General features: G+C 44.1%; 1 protein-coding gene across 2 annotated transcripts in view; it reads right to left on the bottom strand.

Moving 5' to 3' along the window:
* Nucleotides 1-26,142, bottom strand: part of TTC7A (tetratricopeptide repeat domain 7A) — a 184,363-nt gene that overhangs the window by 134,872 nt on the left and 23,349 nt on the right. For both annotated transcript variants that reach the window (XM_044428394.1, XM_044428395.1), the window contains exons 6-10: nucleotides 23,155-23,233; nucleotides 18,652-18,812; nucleotides 17,500-17,563; nucleotides 4,574-4,711; nucleotides 3,549-3,632 (exon numbers count right to left, since the gene is read on the bottom strand). In XM_044428394.1, coding sequence (XP_044284329.1) covers nucleotides 3,549-3,632; nucleotides 4,574-4,711; nucleotides 17,500-17,563; nucleotides 18,652-18,812; nucleotides 23,155-23,233 — 526 coding nt within the window. The remainder of the gene's footprint in view (nucleotides 1-3,548; nucleotides 3,633-4,573; nucleotides 4,712-17,499; nucleotides 17,564-18,651; nucleotides 18,813-23,154; nucleotides 23,234-26,142) is intronic.

Below are 26,142 nucleotides of genomic sequence, written 5' to 3'. Positions count from 1 at the left end.
AGCAGAACAACATGAGGACTGGTACAGGTAAAGACACTGTTCCCAGCAATGACTAGGTTGATACTGAGAGTCTGTATTGCTAGAACACCCTTTCCCTGGAGAAGGGCCTTAGATGTAGCATACGCCAAATTCATGCTGAGAGAGCCACTCAGACTAGTGTTCTGGTGCCAAGTGATGTAAGGCTTTATAGATTGAAATCAGCACCTTGAACTGGTCTTGGAAACATACAGGGAGACAGTCCCAGTGGTCCAGTCCTTCTTAAGACCAGTTAACAATTCAGCTGCCACATTTGCATGAGCTGCAGTTTCTGAACTGCATTCAAGGCCATCCTTCAGACAGCACATTGCAATAGTTTCGCTTGGGGATTACCAGAGCACAGACAACCGAAGCCAGGTTATTCCTGTCCAAACAGGGGTGTAGCTGAGCCACCAACTAAATATGGCATGTGTGCCACTTATGCCACCTGAGCTTCAAACAATGAGGATGGCTCCAAGCTATAAACCTGCTCCTCCAATGTGCAACCACATTCAGAACAGATTAAGCATATTCTTTCTGATCAGAAGAACCTCTCACTCTTATCTGGGTTGTGTTTCAGTTTACTAGCTCTCATCCCCTTCATTGTCACAGACAGGCACTGATCTAGCACATTCAGAGCCCCACTGGTGAAAAGAAGAAGCAGAGCCGTGTGTCACCAATGCACTAATGGGAACACACTTCAGAATGACCACACTCAGCATGACAGACAGACTTACAGCAGCTTTTCCCTTCTGCGAGGGCTGGAGACCCACTAAGATGCTCTGCCTCTGGAGGCTAATGGGTGTGGATAGCTCTTAAAGGGCTCTGCAGATGCTTCTGGCTGCAGTGGCGGCACGCCTGACAAAACCCTGGTTGATCTGTGGAACATAGAAATGATCTGGATGGTTGGCACAGACTCCTGAGTGCTCTCTCCAGAGTGGAGTTTGCACTGCTCGATGGGATGCTCCTGAGCAGGGAGCAATGAAGCAAAATAGGAGACAGCTGGAGAGCAGATGCAGAAAAACCCCTGGTGGAGGCAATGGAGCAATGGTCTGTCTCTGTGGCCGTGTGCATGTAGGGCAGGGAGGGTGGCAAAGAAGCAGCATCTATTGAATCCTCCATGTGCAGCTAGGCAGAACTCTGCAGGGTCATTAGGGGCCTATCATTGCTGGCTCTACGGACGCTGCGGATCCCTGTGAGGCCTGGTATATTTGCTAGACGCTTCCAGTATGAACTTGCTTGCATCTGCCAGGACCCAGTTTTCAGTGTTAGAGCAAGTGAATCATATGAGGTATCCAGATGAGGTATCAGCCTTGTCCAGTTTTGTTGAGTGAGTTTCAGCTGGTACAGCTCAATGATATAGGCAAAGTACTTGGAGAGTCCATAAAACTGCTTCCATGCTGGATCCTTGTCCCCCTGCCTTTTAAAAATCAGCAGAGAGATGACAACCAGCTGGGTCACCCAGGCATAGAAACAGAGTGAGTCAGAAGGGGTCTCCTGGGCCATCTAGTCTGATCCCCGGCTCTCCAGCCGGCTGAGAGAGAGAGAGAATCTGCATGAAAGGAACAGCGGTGAGACTACTCCTGAAGATACCCTCCCTGGATCTGGAAAATCTTAGAAAGTTTAGACCAGTGAAAAATATTCCTTTTCTGTGCAAGGACTTCAAGCAGGTGCTTGCCAATCACCTCCAGACATTTCTGGATGAGACCAATTACCTCGATACTTTCCATTCAGGGTTCAGGCTGGGTTTTGGCACAGAAACAGCCTTGGTTGCCCTATGTGATGCTCTACATTCAGGAGAGATTGAGGAGGGGCCGTGGCTGTCCTTATTGCTTCTCCTCGTTTCCTCAGTGAGAAAGGGCTAGTCCTTCATATTGCACTTATGGGCCTTGCAGGATTTATCTTGTCAGCCACTTCAGGAAGAGGCCACTGTATCAGAAAGGCTTTTGGTCTAAGCCAGCAAGACTTTTCTTGCATGTTTGCCTTCTCCTGTTCCTATGTTCACCTCTAACACACAACTTCCAGCAGCAAGGGTTCTGCAATCAGGGCTAACAGGAACGCCGATGTTATAATAATAATAATAATAATAATAATAATAATAATAATAATAATAATAATATTCTGCCATCCCTCTCTGAATTCCCTGTGCCCTCTGAGTTTAGCTATCTCCCCACTTCCCCCTTTTCTCTCTTTCTCCCCACTTTCTATCCCTTATCTTCCTCCTCTTTCTCTTTCCCTTTCCCTCCCTCTTCTCCTTCTCTTCTCCTCTTTCTCCTCCATCACTTACACAGAGATCTGCGGAAACGGGAATGTTTTCTAGGGATAATTGCCAGACAGGATTAGGGCCAAGGAGGGAGGCCATAGGCTGGTTTGACAAGCTTTGGTGTTTCCCCAGCCTTGACACAGAAGGAACAGACTTAGTTCAAGAAAAGCATGAGTGGGTTCTGGGTACTCATTAATATAAACAGATCTTTCCAGCAGTTATTTTTATATTTCCCTAATGTGTTGATTGGCAAGAGGTAATTTGGTTTTTTTAGTGCCTTTTTATTTGAAAGTCAGTACTTTTATCAGGTGCAAGTTCAACTCAGCAGAGTGTAGTGTCATGAAGAGAACAGGGCGCAATTGACACAAGAGCAGCTCCTCTAGTTATTTGACTTTCAAAGATTTGAAGATTTGGGGGGCAACAGAAGGACTTGTCAAGCTGTGTTTCCATCATATTACACATTTATGAATCCCACTCCTGTTATCGAAAGTTTGAAGGTAAAACCACAGGATGTAGGATCATGTTTCTAATGAGATCAGAAGTTGGCTATGGCCCAGGGACAGGTGAAAAGAGATATTTTGCCTTGGAAACCTCAAGTGCCTTCAATAATCCGGAGAGTTATTATCCCATTTCTTCATCACCTCCAAACTGCTATTCCCTGGCTCTCTGCCCTAAAGCTGCAGAGTGTGATAAAAACTCTGGACTGCATATCCCCACCCCCACCCCCATTAGTGCGATGATGGCATTGCAGAGGATATAACACGAATCCTTTGGGAAAGCTTTAGGAGAAGGACTGAAATACTACACAGATGGAGAAGGAAATGCCTTCTGCCCAAAGTGTCAGATTGAGAGTATTTACAGATCTCTTATCAATTCACAAAGATCCTATCACATCACTACCAGTATAGTGAACACGCTTTGCTCTCAAACAAGGACTCCTTTTTAATATAGGAAGCAGCCTTATGCTGGGTCATTCAATTTGCCATTTTAAGTCTTTTTTGTACTTTACACAGTTGGGTATCCCCTGAGTATGAAGAAGCTATTACTTTGTTTTGGGTGTCCCCTCTTTGTTTCCAAACAGAGGCACACAATCATCCGAGTTCAGTATTAGAAGGGATGATTACAATGAGTATTATTTCTATTGCTAATAATGCATGCTTTTACTGCAATAACTTCAGTATGAATAGGTCAGATTACCTTTTGCTTTGGAGAACTGATCCAGATAATGGAAACACTTCTACATACATTAAAAACACATTTTAAGCCTTACCTTTCCAGAAGCAGTCATAGAAAGGGCCAACTGATACCAAAGGTGAAATTCACCAAAGGCAAGCTTCATGGCTCGCTCCAAACACTGGAGGAAGAAACATATTAATGCTGTTTATATGTATGCATACATGTAAACAACCATTTCTTGCAGTTTCATAATTCTTGTGAATTTAATTTCCAAAAGAAAGCCCTCAATACAGTAAATCCTTTTGTGTTCGTGGTGTTTTAAGCATGCACTAAAATGTCTGTTTGGGATGGTTCAAGCCTTTGGTACAGAAGAGGCAGCCAGATCCTGTAGGATCAAGACATATTGACTGATTTGGTTAACCGGTAGCAGGACTTTCAGCCCAGTCCTACTTAGAACTAAGCCCTGCTGTTTTCCCTTGGATCTATGCCCTAGCACCTTTATAATCCTATACACATCTATTCAGAAGTAAGTACTACCCCCGTAAAACAGCCCAATAAGGACTAAGCATCCTTACTAGCTATAAAACAATAAATGTCAGTTGCAAAAGAAGGAGGAACAGAAAAGGGGGCGGTGATGGGAATGGAATGGAATGGAATGGAATGGAATGGAATGGAATGGAATGGAATGGAATATCCTGGAGGGGAGCATGGCTGGCTGGGACCCTCAACAGGAATACTCCTGCTGGGAGATGAGGATACGCTGCAACAATTTGTTGCCGGGCTCACTTTTCTGAGACAATGACTATTAGCTCTCTGGCAGTACATTTTATGAGGCATGCATAATTCTTATGTCACTGCAGTGGTGTGGAACAATGCCATCCTGCAGCCTAAGAAGATAGGCATCTCTGGAGTCATGGATATTGCATATGGCCCAGGCTGAACATGTACCCCAGTAAATGTCTCGTTTGGATGCATTGCCATTTGGCTACCCTTCAATAAGTAAAAACAAGCTAATGTGTGCTTGAAAGAATTTTGAATGAGCCTCACTTTCAAAAAAAAAAAAAGAAGAAGAAGAAGAAGCAGGGGGAAAGAAAACACAGAAGAGCGAAGATCAGATACCTCGGAAAGCATGGTATACTGCCCTCTTCTGCCCAGCGTGATGCTCAGAAGATCATAAACTGCTGACGCGTCCTGGAGACTGATGGCTCGATCATCTTTCTGGTCAGGGGCACGGCTAATTACAGCATCTTGGTTTGCCTGATGGTTATTTCAGAATAAGAAAAGAGGTCAGGTCCAGGGCTAAGCACACCTCAGCAAGGTTTTCACCCATGTTCCATGGCATGTCAAAGCAAGCTCTATACTAGCCCTGTTTTCAACTGCAGGAGGCTAACTCAGAAAGGCAGAATGCATTGATAGCAACACTGGGAGAGGATTCCTTCAAATTATCTCTCAGAACCTTCAAATGAGAGACAGTAAAGACCTACAGGGTCGGAGCTCTCAAAAACCTGGGGCAACACTGAATTGTGAGCCCAATTATTTCAGCAGCCTGCAACTCTTACTATAGCAACTGTTTAAAATAAAAACAAACAATGCTATGTTTTAATTATGCCAGTTTAATTCCATGTTTGCCCATGGCTTGAAAAATGTGGGCCTACAACAAGAATTATAACATCGCTTTTGTATTTTTATGCTGTTCTTTAAACTGTCTCTAAATATTGGGCACGTTTGCATATAACTGCACCCCATCATGTTTGTGTTTGACGGGATAAATAATAAGCATTGTTTTAGTGTGTGTTTCTTCATTTCTACTCATTCAATCAATTGCTCGACTGCAAGCAGTTCCAAAAGGGACAGCCAGGGTTGAATGAAACTAAAGAAGAAACCGGCAGGATCAACTCAAAGGGCTCGAGATCAACCCAGTCTGCCCTCCAGTTTCCTGCACCAGCCAACCAGAGGTCTTTGGGAGACCGAGAGCCAGAATATGAGGGCAACAACACTCTCTTGCTTTTCTTTCCTAGATGCCTGTAGTGACAGCATCTACAGCCATAGATAACTTTATCCACCCCAAATTTGTCTATTACCCTTTTAAAGCCATCTAAGCTATTTACCATCACCATGTCTTGTACTCCAACTAAGCAGTACAAAGCAGTATAATATAGTAGATGAGACTGCCTGGTGCAGTTTGGGGAGACCTAATCCCAACCCAGGAGACTCTGAGCCAGTTATTTTCCCATAGCCTCACCTACCCACAGGGTTCTGTGAGAGTTTATTGATTTATTACCATTCTATACTGCTTAACAGCCAAAACTCTCTGAGAGGTCCTCAATAGCATCACAGCAAACCATAAAGCATCACAACATGAGCCGCCCCGAGGCTTTGTTGCGATGGGGGTGGCATAAAAATGTTTTAAATAACAACAACAACAACAACAACATGATAAAACATCATATAAAACCTATACTGCAGTTGTAAAGCTTTTTAAATGCAAAATAAAGTGGAAATCTAGAAATCCTACAACACAATTAAAAAACAACAAAAACAGGAGGATTAAAATGCCTTGGAGAGTAAAAAGGTCTTTGCCACAGGCTGGAAAGACCATAAGGCAGGTGGCTAAGCAATTGTTTCTGGGGAAGGCTTCTTGCTGCCAGGGAATCATGGCTAAAAGGGCACTCTCTCTAGCAGTCCTCCATATCACTAAATATGGCAGGCACACCAACAGGAGATGAAAGGGGGCAACTTCTCTGTAGGCCACTCAGCTCCTTGGGAGAATGATAGGCTGTCAATGGGATTAAATAAATGTACTTCACTCACTTCTTCCCCCATGAAAAGACCAAGCATTTGAATTCTTGGCATAACAGGAGTCCTTGTAGTCTAAAGAACAGGCCTCAGTCACCCCCCCCCTCTTCAGTTTTGGTGTGCAGGGAGACAGGGCAGCCTTCCCAGATCTGGTGCTCTTCAGAGGCATTTGACTACAACTCCCATCCTCTTCAGCACTAGGACAGGGATAGCAAACTAGACCAAATGACTCTCCACAACTGCTCTCAGGGTTCATCTCCTCAAAAGTTGCTATAATGTGACACCAGTGTCACAGCTACATAAATTTTATTGCTACTCAGACTAGGGAAGCTATGTTTCCTATCGCAGTTGTGCTTCTGGAACTTTTATATCAGCTCATGAGTCATATGTTGGCTATAATCATGCTTTTCCAAATCTTCCTTGGGAAAATGATAAGGAACTGACAGGATTAAATCATTGTTTTTCGCACACTTCTTCCCCCAGGAAAGCACCATTTTCATGTTCCACTGACAAGGCCTGGCTTCAGTGCCGGCCATCCTCAGGCCGTTGCTGCGGACCCAGGATCTTGTCCCAGCCCCCCACTGGCCTAAGACTTCGTATCCAAGCCTCTTTGCCTGGCATGCTCATCCAGTGAAGGCCAGGCAGCGGGCCAAAGGAGTGGCCATTTAAATTTCCCCAGTGACCCTCTCACACAGCCTCATCCCAGGTCACTGTGGGGACAAGTGGAGTCCCCCAGGGCTCAGTTCTGGAACTGATTCTGTTCAACCTTTTCATCAATGGTCTCATAACCAGGGATAACCAATCTGCTAACTAAATTCATGGACAATACCAAAGTGGGAGCAGTGGCCAGAACTGAGGAGCAGGTGATCCAGATCTAGAAGGATCTGGACAGGCTGTGGAAGTGGGTGGGGGGCAACAGGATGGCACTCAATGTGGATCAGTGCAAGGTGTTGCCCTTGGGACACAGGAATAGGTGTCACAGGTACAGGATGGGGGACAAGCGGCTGGAGAGCAGCACTGGTGGAAGGGATCTTGGGGAACTTGTCGACAGCAGGCTGAAGGTGAGCCAGCAGTGTGATGTGGCAGTTAAGAAGGTAAACGCCACCCTTGGATGCATAGCCAGAAGCCTGGCTTCCAGCTCTAGGGAGGTGTTGATACCACTCAACGCGACTCTGGTGTGCCCACAACTGGAGTACTGCATCCATTTCTTCTCCCCAGTACTCATTTTTGCCTTAGTGTACACGCAGGTGCCCTGATCTGGATTGGGACACCAGAACGGGGGTTGATGGACTATTAAAAGTGCCACTGGTTGTAAGTTTTATCGGAGTGCTCAGAACCAACAGTAATACTGGCATAATTAAATCTTGCTCTAATCCAAAGTATCAGTCTTTTGGGAACTGCTGGTAGAAAAGAGTAACTTCTGAAATAAACCTGAGGTCCAGAGCAATCACACATTCAGAAGATTATCTTTAAGCACCCTTTGGGCTACTTGGATGATTTCTTTTTAATGTGATAGGAAAAGGCAAATTAGTCATTCTTCCTCTTCTGCTAGCTTCCAGCTCTCATGCAAAGGATGGGGAGGGGAGGGGAAGGGAGGGAAGAAAGAATATTCTGTCCCCACATTGGGAGATCAAATTTCTTCCACGTGTATTTATCACACTGATATCCCACCTTTTCTTCAAGGAGCTTAGAGCGGTATGCAGGTATGCACGGTTTAACCTGCCCTGTATTATCCTCAGAACCTATCCTGTGAGGTGGGTCAGACTGGCAGAGGATGAGAACATCGCTGGTTCAGTCACCCTGTGAGCATCATGGTAGAGGTGAGATCCAGACTTGGGTCTCTCCAGTCCCAGTCCAACACTCTAACCATTAGACCACACCAGGTCTCAGATGCAGGTCTGAGACTCCACCATGCAAGTCTCAGAAGAAGCAGGAGAGGAAGCAGACATTGGGCACGTCTTCCTCACTACTGCTTCCTTCCAAAAGCCATTCTTTGACACAGCAGCAACGTGAGTTAAGGGATACTAAATAAACATATACATTAATCGGGATGAGTTTGCCTGTGCGCGCACACACGCTCACAAATGGATTCCAAAAGCCGCTTGAACTCAACCAAGAAAGATCCAAAGAGCAGAAAATAAAACCGATTCAAAGCCAGCCAATGCCCTCTTGCATCTAAACAGGTTCCCAGAGCTGTGGCTAACCGTGGATTCTTTGCTGTTTATGCCCTAATACAACAGAAACCCAGAAAGGTTGGGAGGCAAAAGCTGTTTTTAGAAATGGTTCTTTGATGCACCATAATCAACAGTGCTTCTTTGTCATGGGGTGTTTCTTAAAAACAGAAATGAAAAAATGCACTGGGGAAGGCAGACGTTTATAGAAGAATATGCATAAAAATCCTCATTTGTGAATTAAATCTTTCCACATTCTATACCATGCTATTAAAAAGTTTCTGCATCAGTGACTCTGCTGCGCCATTGACTTGTGAAAAATAGCTGCACTGAGCAAGCTCCCACATATTCTGAAAGCCAGTAATCAGCTTCACATCAGAGTCAGCTATTTTGAGCATTTGTCTGTGGGCCAAACTAGGAATTTTTAAGCAGTGCCTTAGCACAGCTGAAATACTCACCCAAACTAGTACATAATCACAAGCTTCGAGGTTACACCTCCTGCCATTTTTTAAAGATATATGTAACTGCATTTAGCCTTTTTGTTGTTGTTCAGTCGCAAAGTCCTGCCTGACTTTTCGCGACCCATGGACCATCCCACGCCAGGCCCTCCCTCCTCCACGGTTTCCCGGAGTTCACCCAAATTCATGTTCATTGCATCAGTGACACTATCTAACCATCTCATCCTCTGCCATCCCTTTTCCTTCTGCCTTCAATCGTTCCCAGCATCAGGGTCTTCTCCAGTGAGTCCTTCCTTCTCATTAGGTAGCCAAAGTATCTGAGCTTCAGCTTCAGTATCTGTCCTTCTAAAGAACAGTCAGGGTTGATTTCCTTTAGGATTGACTGATTTTAGCCTTTTAGCACACCTCTAAAGGAGAAGTGCTGCCCATATATTCCAGACACAGACAATGGTATCCGACCTCGCAGAGCAACCATTGTGTCCCAAGCTCAACCTCACACCTATCTGGCTCAAATGACAACTGGGGTCATTGGGACGCCTGCCTTCTTCATCCTTTGGTTCTACTTGCCTTTGTAGAACAATACTCTTGGGATGGGGGCGCTTTGTTCGGTGGTCACTCTTCCTTCCTGTGTTCTACCTGAGCAGTCAGGTGCTCACCCTGAGCGCATGGCTTTCTAGAGAAAATTAAGTATTAAGCTTTCCTGTCCAAATGTACCGTTCATAATAAATGTTTGCAGGCTTCTGCATCCACTAAGCCAAAACCTCTGCCTGAGTCATTGTCCCCAGAAACTGGGACAGCAAATGTGGAATTAAAGCTCTACAGGGAGATTCCAATGTGCACACTCTGCTAACAGAGAACGTCTAACAGCATTCTCCTAATTCTACCCCAACATATTGTGCAGACATAAAGCACATGCCTTGCACGAAGTTCATAGGTTCAATTATGGGCCTCTCCAGTTAAAAAAAGGAGCTGGCAGGAGCTGGTGGGAAAAACCTCCGCAAGGCTCAGGGACAGCTACGGGACTGAGAAGACTGGAGTGGGGAATGGACTGGCTCTCCCACTGTCCCTGGCTGCTAGCCATGATGGCTGCAGCTGACAAGAGCTGAAGTCCAACAGTGTCTACAGTTTTGCCACCCGGGACTAGACAAAACCAGGCTACAGTCAGATCTGTCTGCTTCCTACAACCCACTGGACTGCATTCGTAGAACTGTAGCTTTCATGCCTAAGAAAAGCCTGTTTTAACCATTAAGAATGTGGGTGGTGGGGAGCTTTGCTCTAACTAATTCAATTAAAAACAGATATGGAATGTGTATATGATAAGCATTATAAATAATACACACACGTGCAAGTATGCACACATATATATTCAGTGATGCTTCAGCAGACTGCTTCGAAGATAATACTCTACTCCCATATTGACATTTTTAAGCAATTATAGAAGTTAATGTTATGTTATGCAGAGATAGCAGAATCACCAAATGGTGCCTCCACACTAGTCCAGCTGCAAATTTCTACACCCAAACAAGGTGAGAGATACTTCTTCACACCCACCCCTTGTCCGTACTCTGTTCGATTTACTTCGGCTGCCAGACAAGAGCCAGGAAGGTTGACTACATAGCCCTCTCCGGTTCTTGCAAACCATCCCTTTCAGATGTGCGGTTAGGTGAAGGACCAGGAAACCTGGTTCAGTGAAGGGTCCAAAGCAGAGCAGGTTTTGCCTGCTTAATTCAAGCCTTGGCATCTCTGACATGACTGGGAAAGGCCTCATTGAGGGGAAGCAAGGACACACCAGCTGGCCTAGTGGTTTGTTCTAATGCAAGGCAGATTCATGTGTTCACAGCAGGTGGGATGTGCTGCATGAACGCATCTAGCCTAAGAAAGTGAGGCCCATCCAGACTGTCCCTCGGAGTATCCACCTGGTCATCCCAAAGGGTGTGGAACCCATGGCCGCTGGCCTGGGAACTGGGAGGTCAGGGTCCTAGCTCCCACTCGGCCTGAAGCTCACTGGGTGACTTTGGGCTAGTCAGTCTCAGCCTAACCTTTCTCATGGGACTGTAGTTCCACAGATAAATTGAGCTACATGGGTCTCACACAAGAAAGAAAAAGCCAGAATATAAATGTGATAACGATGATGACACTGTTGCAACTTTTCATGAGAGATTAACATCCGTTCCCAAATTGATGGGAAATATCACAAGCCAAAGAAGAACCCTGCTGGATCAGACCCTGGATCCATCTAGTCCAGCGTTCGGCTCACACAGTGACCACCAGCTGCCCACAGGAAACCCTCAAAGTGGGCCACAAGTGCCCAGGCACCCTCCCCAGCAGCTGGTGCACATGTGCATTTTGCCTCTGCAATTGGAGGCACTATATAGCCCTCAGGAGCAGTAGCCAATGACGGCCTTATGCCCCATGAATTTGTCCAATCCCCTTCGAAAGCCATCCAGATGGACGGGGCATCACTAGATCTTGCGCTAATGGATTTGCTAAGCCTATAAAACCCTAAAATGGCCAGGGCCCAGACTACTCGAAGGTAAGAACATATGCGGAGATGTGCGAGACTGGAGCTAATGCGTATCTAGCCCAGCATTCTGTTCATACAACAGCCAAACCCACAAGCAGGACATGACTGCATCTGCATTGCCACTCACAGCTTCTGACGCAGTTGCAAGAGACATCCAAGGTTACGGCTGGAAAATTCCAGCTACCACAGAAGGCAAACTTTCCTAGGTGGGAGTGTTCCCGACAGGCGCACCCCATCCTGCATCTTGGTAGTAGCTGTTCTTTATTTCCGGTCCACACCATAAAAACAAACAATTCAGGCACCAGAAAAAAGAGCCAAGTTTAAACATATGCATTGTATTACTACCACAGTATTACAAGATCCAGCTTAGAACAACACACCCTCACTTAATATAGCTGTGGCAAGGAACCCGTCTGTGTTTTCAGTGATAATATTAGTATCTGCCATGAGCATAGAAAAATACAGCTAATCAGAACTTCTTGGATAACGTCAAAGCACAGGGAAAATTAAACAAGCTACCATATCCCTAAAGACATTTCAGGATAAAACAACATGCAACTGTATTCCTGCTGCACTGCTTTCTCGTGGACAGACCCCTCAAGTGCCAGGGTAAATGTTTGAATTGGCCCTCCGGGCTCGATTCAGCCTAGGCAGGGTGAGGGCTCTCCTGGTTTTTTGCATCGCATAATGTTGCTAAAAAGGCAAGAAACTTGCAAAGCAAGCAACTTTGGATCCTGCATTTTATACGTGGAAGAGCCGTGGCACAGGGTGTGAATTCTCTCCTCTGGCACCCCCTGCCACACACACACACACACACAACTGGCAACTCCTTTGCCCTTTTCTGTGCAAGGATCTTTGTTCCATTCATCAGTGGGGAAAGACAGGAAGGGGCTGGGCTGCATAATCATCTTTAGCAGGGTTCCGGGTTCCACCAGCCATGCCAGCCCTCCTCCAGGACACTCCACTCCGCACCTCTCCCCTTGGTTTTCCATTGCCACCCAACAGCCACTCAGCATCCACTGGGCTCTTTTTAAGTTATCCCCCTGAAAGCTTCCCCTTGTGCACACAGGGGTACCCCTCCTGGGTGGGTCTTGTGTGTGTGGGGGGGGGATTATGACTACATCTTATTATTATTGATATTATTCATTGTATCATGAATTACATTGTATTATGTATTGATATTATGTATTGCATTTTGTATTATATTATTGTAATAAGGTTTGTTTGATTTGGTATTGTTTACAATTAAATCTTGTATTGCTTGGTTGTATTGCTCTAATATATGATTGTATTTTTATGGAATATGTTTGGGGGTTTTTGTTCTATTGTAAGCTGCCCAGAGCGCCCTATGGGGTGGCATACAAATGTAATAAATGAAATGAAAATGATGACATTTTAGCTACTTGGAGAACTCAATTTCCTACCAGTATAAGGTGGGGGGGGGCAGTTGAACATTTTTCATGTCAATGCCCACATGCCCTCAGAGGTCGTCCATCAGAGGCCGCCTGCTGGGCAACCTGATTCCTGACCCAAAAGCAAGCAGGGGTTCTGCTGCTCCCATTTCTTCTCCCGTATTGCCCAGCAGGATGTTGGGAGACAGTTCCCTCTTGCCACTGCCCTGAGCTGATAGCCAAGGGCCAATTACAGGCCTAGGGCAGGAATCTACTAGGTACTTAAATGATTCAGGTGTTGCTTTATCTCTATTTATACACTTTTAGAAATAATTTCGAAGATTTCACAGGGGGAAAAGCCAGCCAATTAATTTCCCATCCAAATTATATCAAGCAAAATGCATTCTTCAGTTTATTTATACCCTGACCCAGATCCTCCTAATCAACCTTTTTCCTAAGCTTAACTGCCATGCAAGAAAAGAAGGGTTTTTTTGGGGGGGGGGTAAATTGGGGTGTTGCAACACATGGGATTGAGAGTGTTAACCCTCCATTAGCATGAATTGACACTCAGGGCTCTCTGGAACAGAGATGGTTGTTGCCCACCCTGATTCTAGCAACTAGCCAAATGCAGGCAACAAAACCAAAGGAAGAGAATATCAATGTAAATACAACAACAGATATTCTCAGTCCTATTTCCACCATCTCCTGTTCCCTCTTTCTCAGACTTTTCAAGGTCAAATCCCACTGGGCCACTTAACTCAATGTTAAAATTGTGATTATTTCTAGACTCTTGTTGAATTGGGCACCATAATTTTTAGTCTTGGCTTCAGGCTGCCTAGTTTCCAATACAGCTGAGAAGGCAGTCGCCCCTGTCCAGTTTACCTTGTGCCACTAGAAGCATGTTTTGCTAATCCTCAGCATGCCAGGGAAAGGCCACACAGAAGGTAAAACATCCTCTTGCCTTGAAAACAACGTTATCGAGAGAAAGGTCTGAGTGGCAGGCTTGTGAGCTCTGCTTCAAGCTATCCAAACTGAGAAAAGACTAGATCTCCAAAAATGTAAATAAAGGCATTTCAAAATAAACAGGGCAGGGGGAAAGAGAAGAAAAAAATGTGCTCTGAAAATGTTCCCTTCCTAGCTCGGAGAAAGTTACTAATATTAAGCAGCAGCAGAACAAACAGCGGAAGAAAGACCGATGAAGGGTGTGCCTGGAGGTGCTTTAAGGACATCTCCTACTCTGCCCAAGCACAGGGTTTCATCAAGGCTAGGCACTGAATAGGCTTCAAGAATAAACAGAAGGACATTTATTGATGGATTATTAAACAGATGTTTCCAGAGCCATGTTAGTCTGTAGGAGCAGAAACAAGCAAAGATCGTGGAGTACCTTCATTTTAATATAGTAAATGTTTTCAGGAATGAAGTGGACTGTAATTCATGAAAGCTTATGCAATCATGCAATTATTCCTTTTTAAAGTGCCACAGGACTCTTCTCTGCTTTTACAGTGTAACAGATCTCCTTTCCATGGTACAAAACCCCTGTGTAAGGCAACATACAATTAATTAGTAGCTTTCCAAGTTCCTACCCTCAGGGAACCATTTCCACACTAAAAGTGGGTACCAATGATGTGCAGCACCAGAACTGGAGACAAGGAATGAAAGTGTTATTGCAATGTTATCTTTGTCAGCCAGTTTGTGGATTCTTGGGATTAAGAGATACGGTATAAATATTATGGATAAATTGCTTCTGCTATGCCATGAGTTATCAAATTCTGCCAAGTCCATTCTGAGAGCTTTGGAAATGGGTCCTAAAGGTACTAAAAAGCTATTTCCAGCTGTCAGAATTCTAACACACATTCTTCCCAGCAGAAAATGTTCTAGTCCATTTTTTCCTGCAGAAAATTTTCCATTTCATAAGTTCATTAGTAACAATGAATGGATGCCAGCTGCAAAAACATTAGGAAAGCTTGGCATTTTCAGAGTTGTAATTAATATTTTTGGGTGATTACCCTTAGTAGTAAGCATGTGAGAGACCAGACAAAATGAAACACAAAATGAAACATGCTGCTGTTTCTCCATGTGAAACAGCAGCGACGGAAAACTGAAGGCGCCCCAACAGTCTCAGTGAAGAGAGCTGAATTCTGTTAAAATATAGGATATGCTGTCCACTTACTAGGGTTCCTAAAATTTGTTAATGTGTCAACATTTCAGTGTCATTGTTTTTGTTTTTTAAATTATTACAAGTATTCCAATAAAAATGTCTACATAATAGAACATTTAAATCACCTTTTTCCTCTGAAATATTTCAAGCCAAATCCTTGTGTTGTGTTAGGATAAAAGATTAAGATCGGGTTTTATTTTAGACTTGTTTTCTATATAAAAGTAAAGCAAAAGTACTTAACTAAATCATTCTCTAGGGCATCAGAACATTTTCCCATGCACACTAAATATTTCCTGATGCATATTGTTACTGCTTTACATCTCTGGCTTATGGGAACCCTCGGTATGAATGCCTTCCAAAGTGTTCTGCCTTTGACAGCCCTGCTCAGCTCTTGCACATGAAGCATGTTAGTCTACGCAAACAGGAAAAACGTCAATTTTTTCAGAAAATCCACATCACTATTTGTTGTGCTCTTATGACACCCAAAATAAGTTTCCTGTTGCAGCTGCCTCATCCTACCTAATGGTAGGACTGGTCCTGTGGAAGCACGCATTCAGTTCACTGGAGCGCTAGCTGCGCATGTTGGTCTCCACTGATTCCCTCTAGAACATGCTCGATGCTCTCCTGACATGGAGAGATTTTGCTTTGAGGGGAAATATTCAAAAGAGGGAGAGTACAGTAGAATTTTCTGCCCGAGATTTTCTTCGGAAAAAAATTCTACTCGGCATTCAGTGTCAGCTTTTTTAAAGAAATCAGTCAACTGGTTTATGGGGCAGTCCTATGGCCCTTGAGGCATTGGTTGAGAGGTGATAGAATAGCAGGGCTTCTCTGCCAGCAAGACTGAAGACAGAGCTTCAACCTCCGCAGGGGGAGCTGGTGATCTGAGTCCCCTTCATCTTCACAGCCAGCATCAAAAGACCTGAGACAGCTGGCCACTGAGGCTGGGGATGCAAACTTGTTGTGGGGGAAATGTGACTATTCCAGTAGGTAGAGTGGGTAAGCTGGAAAGGTCTGAGTATGAGCCATACTGACCTCTTCCAGCCTCTTTCCCCCAGAAGTGCTGTCACTAAATGGGAAAAACCCGTAGTGATTGGAGAACGAGGCGTCTTCCGCCAGTTCCCCCTTGGTGCTGGCTTCAGCCCAGCAAAGCACTGGGTGCACCGAAGCACCTAATTCCGGTGGCTTCCACCCTGCAGGGGGGCAACCAGTCAGCTGCATCAGGACCACACCAGAAGCAACGTGGAGTTTGCTATGCTGCTGTCGCTCAAGGCATCCATGGGAGGGGATGCAGTTTGGATTGGGGCCGCAGCACGGCACGGGGTAGATACAATGCTTTTTTCCGGTCCAAAGGATGCTCTGAAACCATTATTAGCCAGGGAGCTGAACAATGCGGACACCCATCTTTTCTCCACACCCACTTGTGCAGCTGATTTAGAGGAAGGGTGATTTAAGTGGGATTAATGGCACAGGGGGGAGGCTTAAGCTCCTCCCCCCACCCACCCACACATCAACTGTTTGGTGCAAGAAAAAGGTATAACCAATCAGAGGTCTCCCTGTGTCAGGTCAAGAGTTTTGCCTTATGATAGAGCAGCTCTAGCCTCTGATTTTCATGTGACTTACTACCATGCAAGTATATTGAAGGTTACAGACGTGTGATTAGAAACCCCTTATATACGCACCATGACGGCACTTGCTATTGTGGTATATTCTCTTGCTATTTCAAATGCTGCTTGTTTGCTTGTTTTTGGATTGTAATTTTATCTTATTTTGCTTCTCTACTGATTTTATATAAGTATTGTTTTTACTTTGAGCAAAAATGTATGGTATACATTAATATAAACAAAATACATAACTATAAATTATTAGTTTGTCATTATAATCTTCAGCTCTCTCTAGCTCAGAGATTCATTGAGCACAAACTGGCCAAGTATATGAAAATTCTGAGTTGCTTTGACATGATATTTGAATTACACAGAAATAAATATACTGCTTTCTCATTACGCCTGTTTTGCACGCACACATGCATTCGTGATGCACATGCGTGCACACACACTCATGTAATGAAACCGTCTCTAAGCCACATTAAAGATGAGTCACAGTTTGCTATTAAATTTTCTCAGACCATTCAAAAAATGTCTGCTTAAAATAGAATTCATCAAACAATAGTGCTATTAGTGCGGGAAAGACACCCTGGGGCAGACATTTCAGCAGAAAGAAGAACCCCCAAATTCAGTGGGGCAGGCCTACCACATTGTTTAGGAAATGAAGTAATACACATTACCCTCTAAAGAGTTCTTCCCACACAGCCCTTAAGTCCAGAATCTGGAATTACACAACTCTACCAATTCTGTTAAGCAATTCTTTGGAAAACAGCTTTCCACGCATTAAAGGCAACCACCATATTTCAAACCATACAAGCAAGACTTATGCACTTGAAGCCAGTTTGCAGCTCAGAAAAGAAACCCGAAATTCCTGCTACGTGCACGTCCAATATCATCTCGACTGTGTTTTCGTATCACTCGTTATAACAATTCCTGTCTGGCTTACCATAGATTCGCTAATCAGGAGGAGGAGGAGAGCTTCTTCAACATTGTCTCGGGGGCTGTAGATGCTGCAAGACAAGCAAACTCTTTTTAAATATATATTTAAGCAACATCAAGAATTAGGCTCATAGAACACACTTGTTAACACTACTGCAGGACTAGTAACTTGAAACATCTCGTGCATTATTCATTTGTTATATAATAGTTTCTTCAGACCAGGATGACTAAAAGCTGTGTAGTGTATCTTAGGAGAAAACTCGGTTAGGACTTTAGTGATTTGCAGATGATGGGCAGAGAAAGCCACATTTCTGCTGGGCAAAACAGATCTAAGAATTCCCAATGTGGAGTGAGGTTTTTGCAGCCTGAGAGCTAATTCTCAATGGTTTGGCAGCCAGCACTCATAAAAGAGGATTTCTTGCAAGTCATGTCTTTACAATTTCTGTGGTATAATAATAAAGCGCCTCCCAGATTTTAAACAAGTGTTGCTACACATTCTTCCTCTTGAAAAAATTCCATCATCAAAGCAGCCTTAATGTTTATTAGACTCACACAGGGCAATTCATACTTCTTGGTACTGTTATCCCAGAGAGTAAAGAAACAGACAATAAAAAGATGAACAGCAGAAATGGCATAATGGACACCTTGCAACTTTTTGTTATGTTTTTGTCTTACTTTGTTTATACTTACCGGTTAAATGTCAATTTTTTCAAAAAATAGAAAAACAAAGGTAAGATTAAATTATATCGTGCACAGAGACTGGCAAGCAATGGGATGCCTGTTGTTTTGAATGAAGATCTGAAACACAGCCTACTTCACACCCGTTTGCTCAGCCTCACAGCCTGGCCATTACTTCCCCATCTAGATGTTTAACAGCTGCTGCCTGAAGTACTTCAGACCCACCAGTAACATGACTTTCTTTTTTCCATCTCAGTCAAAACCATCTTCACTGTGCCTTTAGCACCTAGACCGGATTGTCGGAAATCCGCGAGGGCCTCTTGCCTTTCAGAAAGTAAAATATTCTAAAGAATATTTTAATTTCTGAAAGGCATGGTCTCACGCCAACTCAGCCCATGGCTGGCTAGAGAGAGCCTGCAGACAGCATGCGACAATTGGTATTAACCAGACCCGGAAACCCCTGCTCCCAAACTGTACATACTTATCTCCAGTGTGTAGCTGTAGTCCTCGACGCAGAGAAGTGCAAATATAAGAACTATCCTCTTTGTTCATGAACTCAGGAAGAGGATCAGATAAGGGGCTCCAATAACAGTCCTCACTCAGAGAGTGAAGAAGCAGCTCAGCCAACTGTTTGGCTGCCGTCTGGAGAAAATGAAAAGAAAATGGGGGAAGGCGGAATGAAAAACCAACCAAGGCCCACTTGTTCTTTCCCAGTATCAATAATTCCCTCTTGCTCCATTCCATCCTTCTGTCAGGGAAGCACAATGCCTTATCAACTGTCTCAGGTACCCAGATGTGGCCCAGCCCAAATGCAGAGGTGATAATTAGTTCGAAGAATATGAGACTGTTGGGACATGTTGGGAATTGTTGGCTGCTTTCTGTCAAAATGTGCATAGGATAATTCGTCAGATTACTCAATTTACAAGACGTTTAGTTGACCGAAAGGGTTCTCCAAATTAATCAGGGAGTGTGCATGTGTGTAATTACATATATAAAAATACTATGTATAAAATTATGACATACCAGTTTTATATACAGTATTATAAAATGTTTATTATATATACAGTGTGTGTGATATATATATAAAACTATATTTACAGATAGAGAGAGAATATTATATGATTTTATTTATTTATTTGCTTGTATTCATAGGCTGCCTATAATTGCCGAGGCCTTCCTAGGAGGCTTACAATGCAAAACATACCGACAGTAAAAACACATTAAAAACCAATTAAAACATAATAAATTAGACATCCATAAAAAAATTAAAATTTTATTTATTTGTTATTTGTTATATCTATATCTCATCTTTTTTCCTGCATAGAATTACACAATTCTCCTCCTCCTCTCCATTTTATTCCCACGAAAGCCCTGGGAGGTAGGTTAGGCTGAGAGTCAACACTCACCCTAGGAGCATCATGGCCCAGTGGGGACTAGGACCTGGCCTTCCCTCGTTCATAGCCCAACATTCTAGCCAGTAGCAACACTGGCTCTCAGTGAATAAATAACTGTAGTTTATTCATCTCTGTGTGTAGTTTAATAGATTTATAGCATGCTTTTCAGGATCCAAATCCTGAAAAAATACACAAGAGTTATTAAAAAGTTATTTTATTTTCCTGGGCTCCAAGATCACTGCAGATGGGGACTGCAGCCAAGAAACTAAAAGACGCTTGCTCCTGAGGGGGAAAGCTATGGCAAATCTAGACAGCATACAAAAAAGCAGAGACATCACCCTGCCAACAAAAGTGCGTATAGTCAAGGCTATGGTTTTCCCAGTTGCAATGTATGATGGCTGTGAAAGCTGGACCATAAGGAAGGCTGAGCGCCAAAGGATGGAGGCCTTTGAATTGTGGTGCTGGAGGAGACTCCTGCGAGTCCCTTGAACCGCAAGGCGATCAAACCGGTCAGTCCTAGAGGAGATCAACCCTGACTGCTCTTTCGAAGGCCAGATACTGAAGATGAAACTGAAATACTTTGGCCACCTAATGAGAAGGAAGGACTCCCTGGAGAAGAGCCTAATGCTGGGATCAATAGATGGCAAAAGAAGAAGGGGACGGCAGAGGATGAGGTGGCTAGATGGAGTCACTGAAGCAGTTGGTGTGAGCTTGAGTGGACTCCGGTGGATGGTGGAGGACAGGAAGGCCTGGAGGAATGTTGTCCATGGGGTCGCGATGGGTTGGACACGACTTCACAACTAACAACAACACCATTAAAAACACACATACCAGGGTCCCTTGATTTACAAAGTTTTCCCATGGGAACCATTCCCATTGCTATTCCTATGAGAGCCAGTAAGTGTGCTGGGTTGAGATGCAGAAGATCCAGTTTCTAGTCCCTGCTCAGCCATGAAACTCCCTGGTTGACTTTGGGCCAGTCAGACTCTCAGCCTAGCCTGCCTCACAGGGTCATTGAGATGATAAAAGGAAAGTAATAGGAGAATTACGAAGACTGCCCTGGGTTACTTGCATGCAACAAGCTAGGAGAGCAATAAATAAATATCTGCACTAGAGGCATAAATAATAAATATTTATCATCATGGTTCTGCAAAATGTCAACAGTTTGTGTGGATTTTTCATTTTCATTGAAAATAAATCTCTTTAATGAAAAGTCCTACTTCCTGAGAGAGAGAGAGAGAGAGAGAGAGAGAGAGAGAGGATGTTCTCTTTACTGCAGAATTTGCTAGCTATGTCAATTAATTCCACTTTTGTTAGGAATAAAATAAAGCAGACCTGAATAGCCCTAGCCTTGGATTTATATTTTAGCAGCTTTTGGCCAAACAAAGAAAAGAGCGTTATTCTGCTTGGAATACATGTTGTGGCCGCAAGTAAAATGTACTCACATGTTGCCATTCAGTGTTCCAAATTAATTAAATTACATGTCCTGTATGTTAATCCTAGTGCCCAAAATGCTGTTTCGGCACTGATTTTTAATTATTTTTTTATTTTTTATTTATTTATTAAAACATTTTTATGCCGCCCCATTCGCCGAAGTCTCGGGGCGGCTTACAATTAAAAATATTAAAAATATTGATATTATAAGACTAAAACCCAGGTCTTTGCCATCAAAGGTATTCTAAAACTTCAAATGCAATTGTATCATCAGCAGTTTGCATTAGTGGCTGTGTCCGAAAGTCATGATAAACCTTCGGCTGACATACATTCTCCCTGCTGTTTTCTCATCCTGCAGCATGATTCCAGGGAGATCAATTTTTTCCCTTTTGTTTTAGATTACCCTCAGTTTAGTGTTAATATAACATCTTAACTATGATTTGTTGAAACAAACCACTTTCAAATTCTATGGTTTGAAGTTGGCTTGTTCCAAGCAAATCATAGTTAGATGAACCATAGCTTTTTAGGGTCAGACAAAATAACAAGCTATGTTTAATCAAAATCAAATGTTTCTGAGCTCTTCCTCAAATGCACACTGAGGTTTATTATGGCATCCAAATGCAGCTAGTGCTTTTTCATATTTACCTTCCCACTGATTAAGATCAGGCAATAACAAACTTTGGGTAGTCCTTCCCTCTTTTAAACCAGTGTCAAGAGCTAAATGAACCTTTTTGGTGGCAGCCCCTAAGTTTTGGAATCAGCTTCTTAGTACTATGTAGCAAATCTCTAAGTTTGCATCTTTATGGCTAAAACAATGAAGTGATTAAGAGTTTAAAGTAAGATGAGAGAATTGTCAAATGGTGAACCAGCACCCTCCCTGTTGCCTGCACCCAAAGCTCGTTGCATCCCTTTACCAAACTATGGGGGTGGAGTGGAATGCTAGATTCAGAACTTAAATACTGCTATAAGCATACACATCAGCATCTAAGGCATACTGGGAACTACAAAGCAGTTAGTCCACAACGCATGGAGCCATGACCGCATTCTGGGACACTAAAAACCATGGGAAATTTAATTCATTTTGTAGCCTCTGACCTTGAACACTGAAGCTAGGATTCTACTCACTACGGCAGCTATATCACCTGCGGATCCTGGAATACCAGGCTACTGCTGCAGAATCATGTTGGAACTGAAGGACCTGCCAAGAGGTCCGTCATCTCTACTCCAGCCCACCTTGGTAAATTTGGAGAAAGGGGGCAAAGCAACATTCCAATAAGGGTGCCTTTAAGTCTCGGAGGATTACCAGCATCCTACACAGGGCATGAGGAACAGGGAGAGTGGAGCACCGTCTGGATACATCATACCCTGGCAGACTCAGTCTCTCCCTGCCCCTCTGAAATATCCTCTTCCCCTCTTCTCTGGGGCTGCTCTTACAACTTCAGAGAAGTGGCTGGCATGGATCCTTCCACAAAGATAGGAGGAGGGGGATCCAGGCACAGCTCCCCAGCTAGGAGGTCAAAACTCTTTTCCGACCCTGGATCTGGGAATCCAGTGCAACTTATCACACCTTAGATTCTGTCTAAGAGGATATAGGATTACTCTACTCATGGGGAGGGTTACCACTGAGCTCCATAGCCAAAAGGAATCTATTTCACATCAGGACTAGGCGTTGAACCCCAACACACATACCTCTTTTTCCTAGTTCTCTTTTCCAGCTCTCTCTCTATTACCACAATCTGTTTCCCCAGAATTACAACACCCACATAGCTCTATGCAGCTAAGTGAGACAAGCCTAGAGAAAACAAGTTTGCATTAGCCTGAAGGGTGTCAGTTAAAAGGAACCTCGTGAATCTCCTTAGTCTTGCATTTGCTGCCATGTGGGGGGAAATCTATACAGAAAAAAGAGATGCAGAAGCGTTTCTCATTCCAAACACTGTTAAGGGCTTTTATCTGAATTAAACTCTATTAGATTTGACCTTGCCAGCCAAGGATTAGCAAATGAGCAATTGTAAGGCTCTGCTCCCACTCCATGTCAAAGATGCAGCAAGGGAAGGGAAACAAATGTCCAACAACCCCCCAAAATTTTCTCTCGACCTTTCCAGCTACAAAAAAATAAGGGGGGGGGGGTCCTGCATCTTCTGATGAATTGGCCTTACCATTCTGAAGCTCTGCGTGGCCTTCGTTTCCATGGTCCGTAAAAATTCCCGGAGGTTTCTTATTCCTTTAACAATGTTGCTGAGAGGAAGGAAAGGCAAGATGGGTTTAATCATAAACTAACACTGTGAAGAGGGGAGGAGGAAAGGAAGAACATCTCCGACATTAAAACAACGCACACTCAAGTTAGGCTAATGGCAATAATACAAGCCAATGAGACCTTCACAAGATAGCTTCTCATGTGCCTTATTCCAGATGGTGGCCTATGAGAAGATCGCTGATGAATACAGGGGACATATGGAAGCTTTTTATGGATCGTATATTAAAGCTTTGTTAAATGACTGCATGTTTTTTTCTCTATGCATGGCCGGAAGAGCCAGTGTGCTGGAAGAGCAACAGCAGACTTCCAAATGTGCTGGCCTGCAATTCCAACCTGTCATTCCCGACCAGCGTGGGAATACAAGCCAGAAATGATGGGAATTGCAGTTCAACATATTTCAAGTGCACCCTGTTGGGGAAGCCTGGATTAAGATAACTGAACTGGGGCTGGGGAGATCTGGGTGCAAATCTGCCCTTAGCCATGAACCCACTGGGTGACTCTGGAGATAAAAATTGGTGGGGAGGGGGCAGATCCTGGATCTCACGATAGGTTCCTTGGAGAAGCGTAGGATCTAAATATAACGATAACATTCTAGGCTGCGAAATGCTTTTGACTCGTTTCTCCTTGAGCACAGGATCCTCTACAGTCCAGTTTTCTAAACACATGCGGCACCACATAACAAGCAACCCTGCATGGTTCCCACGGTGCATGGTTTGTTTCCATAAACTACCCACCAAATGATTAAGTGGTTTCTAGGCTGTTGCAGTTTCTATTCTCTCCGCTCAGGCCTCCTACTGTTGGCATGTATCCCATCAGCCACTGCACCTTCATTCAACCTCAGTGGGCATCACTCACTGCTTGTGTCACCTGCCTTTCGCTCACTGGTCTGTACACAGAGGCTGGATGGCCGGAGCAGCTCCTGTAGTTGCTGTTCTTTCCAGGAACTCTGTGGCAGTGGCATACCGGGAACATGGAAACTACAATCCTGGGTTCAGACAACAAAACAAGCCATGGTGGTAACATAGAATAAACCATTATTTCAAAAGACCAATCTTACTGTGGCGAAATACCATGAATGGGTTTGGTCAGCACAACAGAACAATGATGCTGTAAATGTTTTTATGATTGCACGCTGTCTTGAGATTTTCTGCAAAAATAATAGATGGTATAGGAAAAAATTAAATAAAACAAACACACAATGGTAGAAAACCACCATGGCTTGTCATGTTCTCTGAATCCAGCCAGTGAAAGCATGAGCCCGGTAGATATGAATGGGTAGATTCCTGCTAAGCATAAGAAGAGACTTCCTGCGGGTAAGAGCTGCTTAGCAGCAGAACAGAGCATCTCGGGAAAGGGCAGGCTTGGCTTGAATGCAGGCGTTTAAGCAGAGGCTGGGCAGCCATCTGGTAGGGAAGCTGCAGCCTCCAGGGAGTGGACGGCCTCAGTCACATGATCCTCCCCTGAAGTCCCTCCACCCCCCCCATTCCCAAACTAAGGGTCACCTAATCCTTTGTTTGCTTATTTATTATTGGATTTTTATTCCTGAATGGGTTACAAAGTTAAAAAATATACACTAAAAGTAAAATTAAATGTAACAGATAATAGTACAATAAAATCCAACAAGTGCAAACAAGAACCATTATAAAACTTCACAAGAGTGCAGTTCTGTCTAAACAGAGACCTAATAAAAGGCACAGCAGGAGATTATAAAACAAGATGTAAGATGTAAAGTCATCTTAACAATTCAATTGTCAGGAGAATAAAAAGGTCTTTGCCTGGTGCCAGAAAGAGAACGGGGAAGCCACCAGGCGAACCTTTCTGGGGAGCTGATTCCAGAGTTGGGGTGCCACTGCCAAGAGGGCCGTTTTCCTTGCGGCCACCCTCCTTATTTCCAGAGGAGGAGACACCTTGGGAAGGCCCTCTGATGATGATGTCAAGTGCTAGGTAGGCACACAGGGGAAGGAGTACTCCATTGAATACCCCGGTCCCAAGCCATTCAGGGCTTTAAACACGAGTGTTAGCCTTTTGAACTGGGCCCAGATATCAAGTAACAACCGATGGAGATGGCACAGGACTGGTGTTATACGATCATATCCACCAGTCCTCGGCCACGGCATCACTAGTCCACGCTCCTGGACCATCTCCAAAGGAAGAGAGTGTTGCAAAGGAGAGAGCGTTACTAGTGCGGGAATAACCATTGCAAGGTTCTGCCTGTCCAGACAGGCTGTCTGCTTGATGAAGTAGGCTGATGCAGCCAAAGTGCCAACATGCAGAAGAACAGACGCATGGAAGCATGTTATTAAGAAGCATTTGGAATGTGAGGAGCTGCCTTTGGCTGAGCCAGACCACTGGGCCACCCAGCCCAGCACTGTTGAGACTGATGAACAGGAGCTCTTCAGGATCTCAGTGGGAACCTTTCCTGCCCTGCCTGCAGATGGGATCTCAGACTTTCTGCATCCCGAATATGTGCTCTACCACTGAGCCATGGCCACTAATGTTCTAGATTAACAGTCCACTAGCTTGAAAGGTTCCTAGATACCTCCACCAATCACACCCAGAATAAGAACCTTTCTAGAAACCCTGCGACTTCTGGAACCACTCACAGAATCACAGCCAGGATCAAGCTTTCTTCCCCACTTTCAAGACGTTAGATATATGACTTATTAAGAGATCTGTTTCTGCCCCCTCGTGGCAGAAAAAGAAACTCCCCACATGTGTGGCTGCCACTGACACTTTTATGTTGAAAACCAATTATTTTGAATCAGCCCAGATAGGACCAAAATACTTGTGGGTGGTCTGCCTGATTAAGTGGAGTTCAACCTATTCTGGAGGGGGTTATAGTCACCCTAAAGAAGTAGGGTGAATTCATGAATTGAAGGAATTCTTAGAT

Source organism: Varanus komodoensis, unplaced genomic scaffold (genome assembly GCF_004798865.1).
Source record: "Varanus komodoensis strain SLA01 unplaced genomic scaffold, ASM479886v1 scaffold2, whole genome shotgun sequence".
Taxonomy (NCBI): domain Eukaryota; kingdom Metazoa; phylum Chordata; class Lepidosauria; order Squamata; family Varanidae; genus Varanus; species Varanus komodoensis.
Note: the sequence above shows the minus strand (reverse complement) of the source record. Positions and strands in the feature narration are given on the sequence as shown.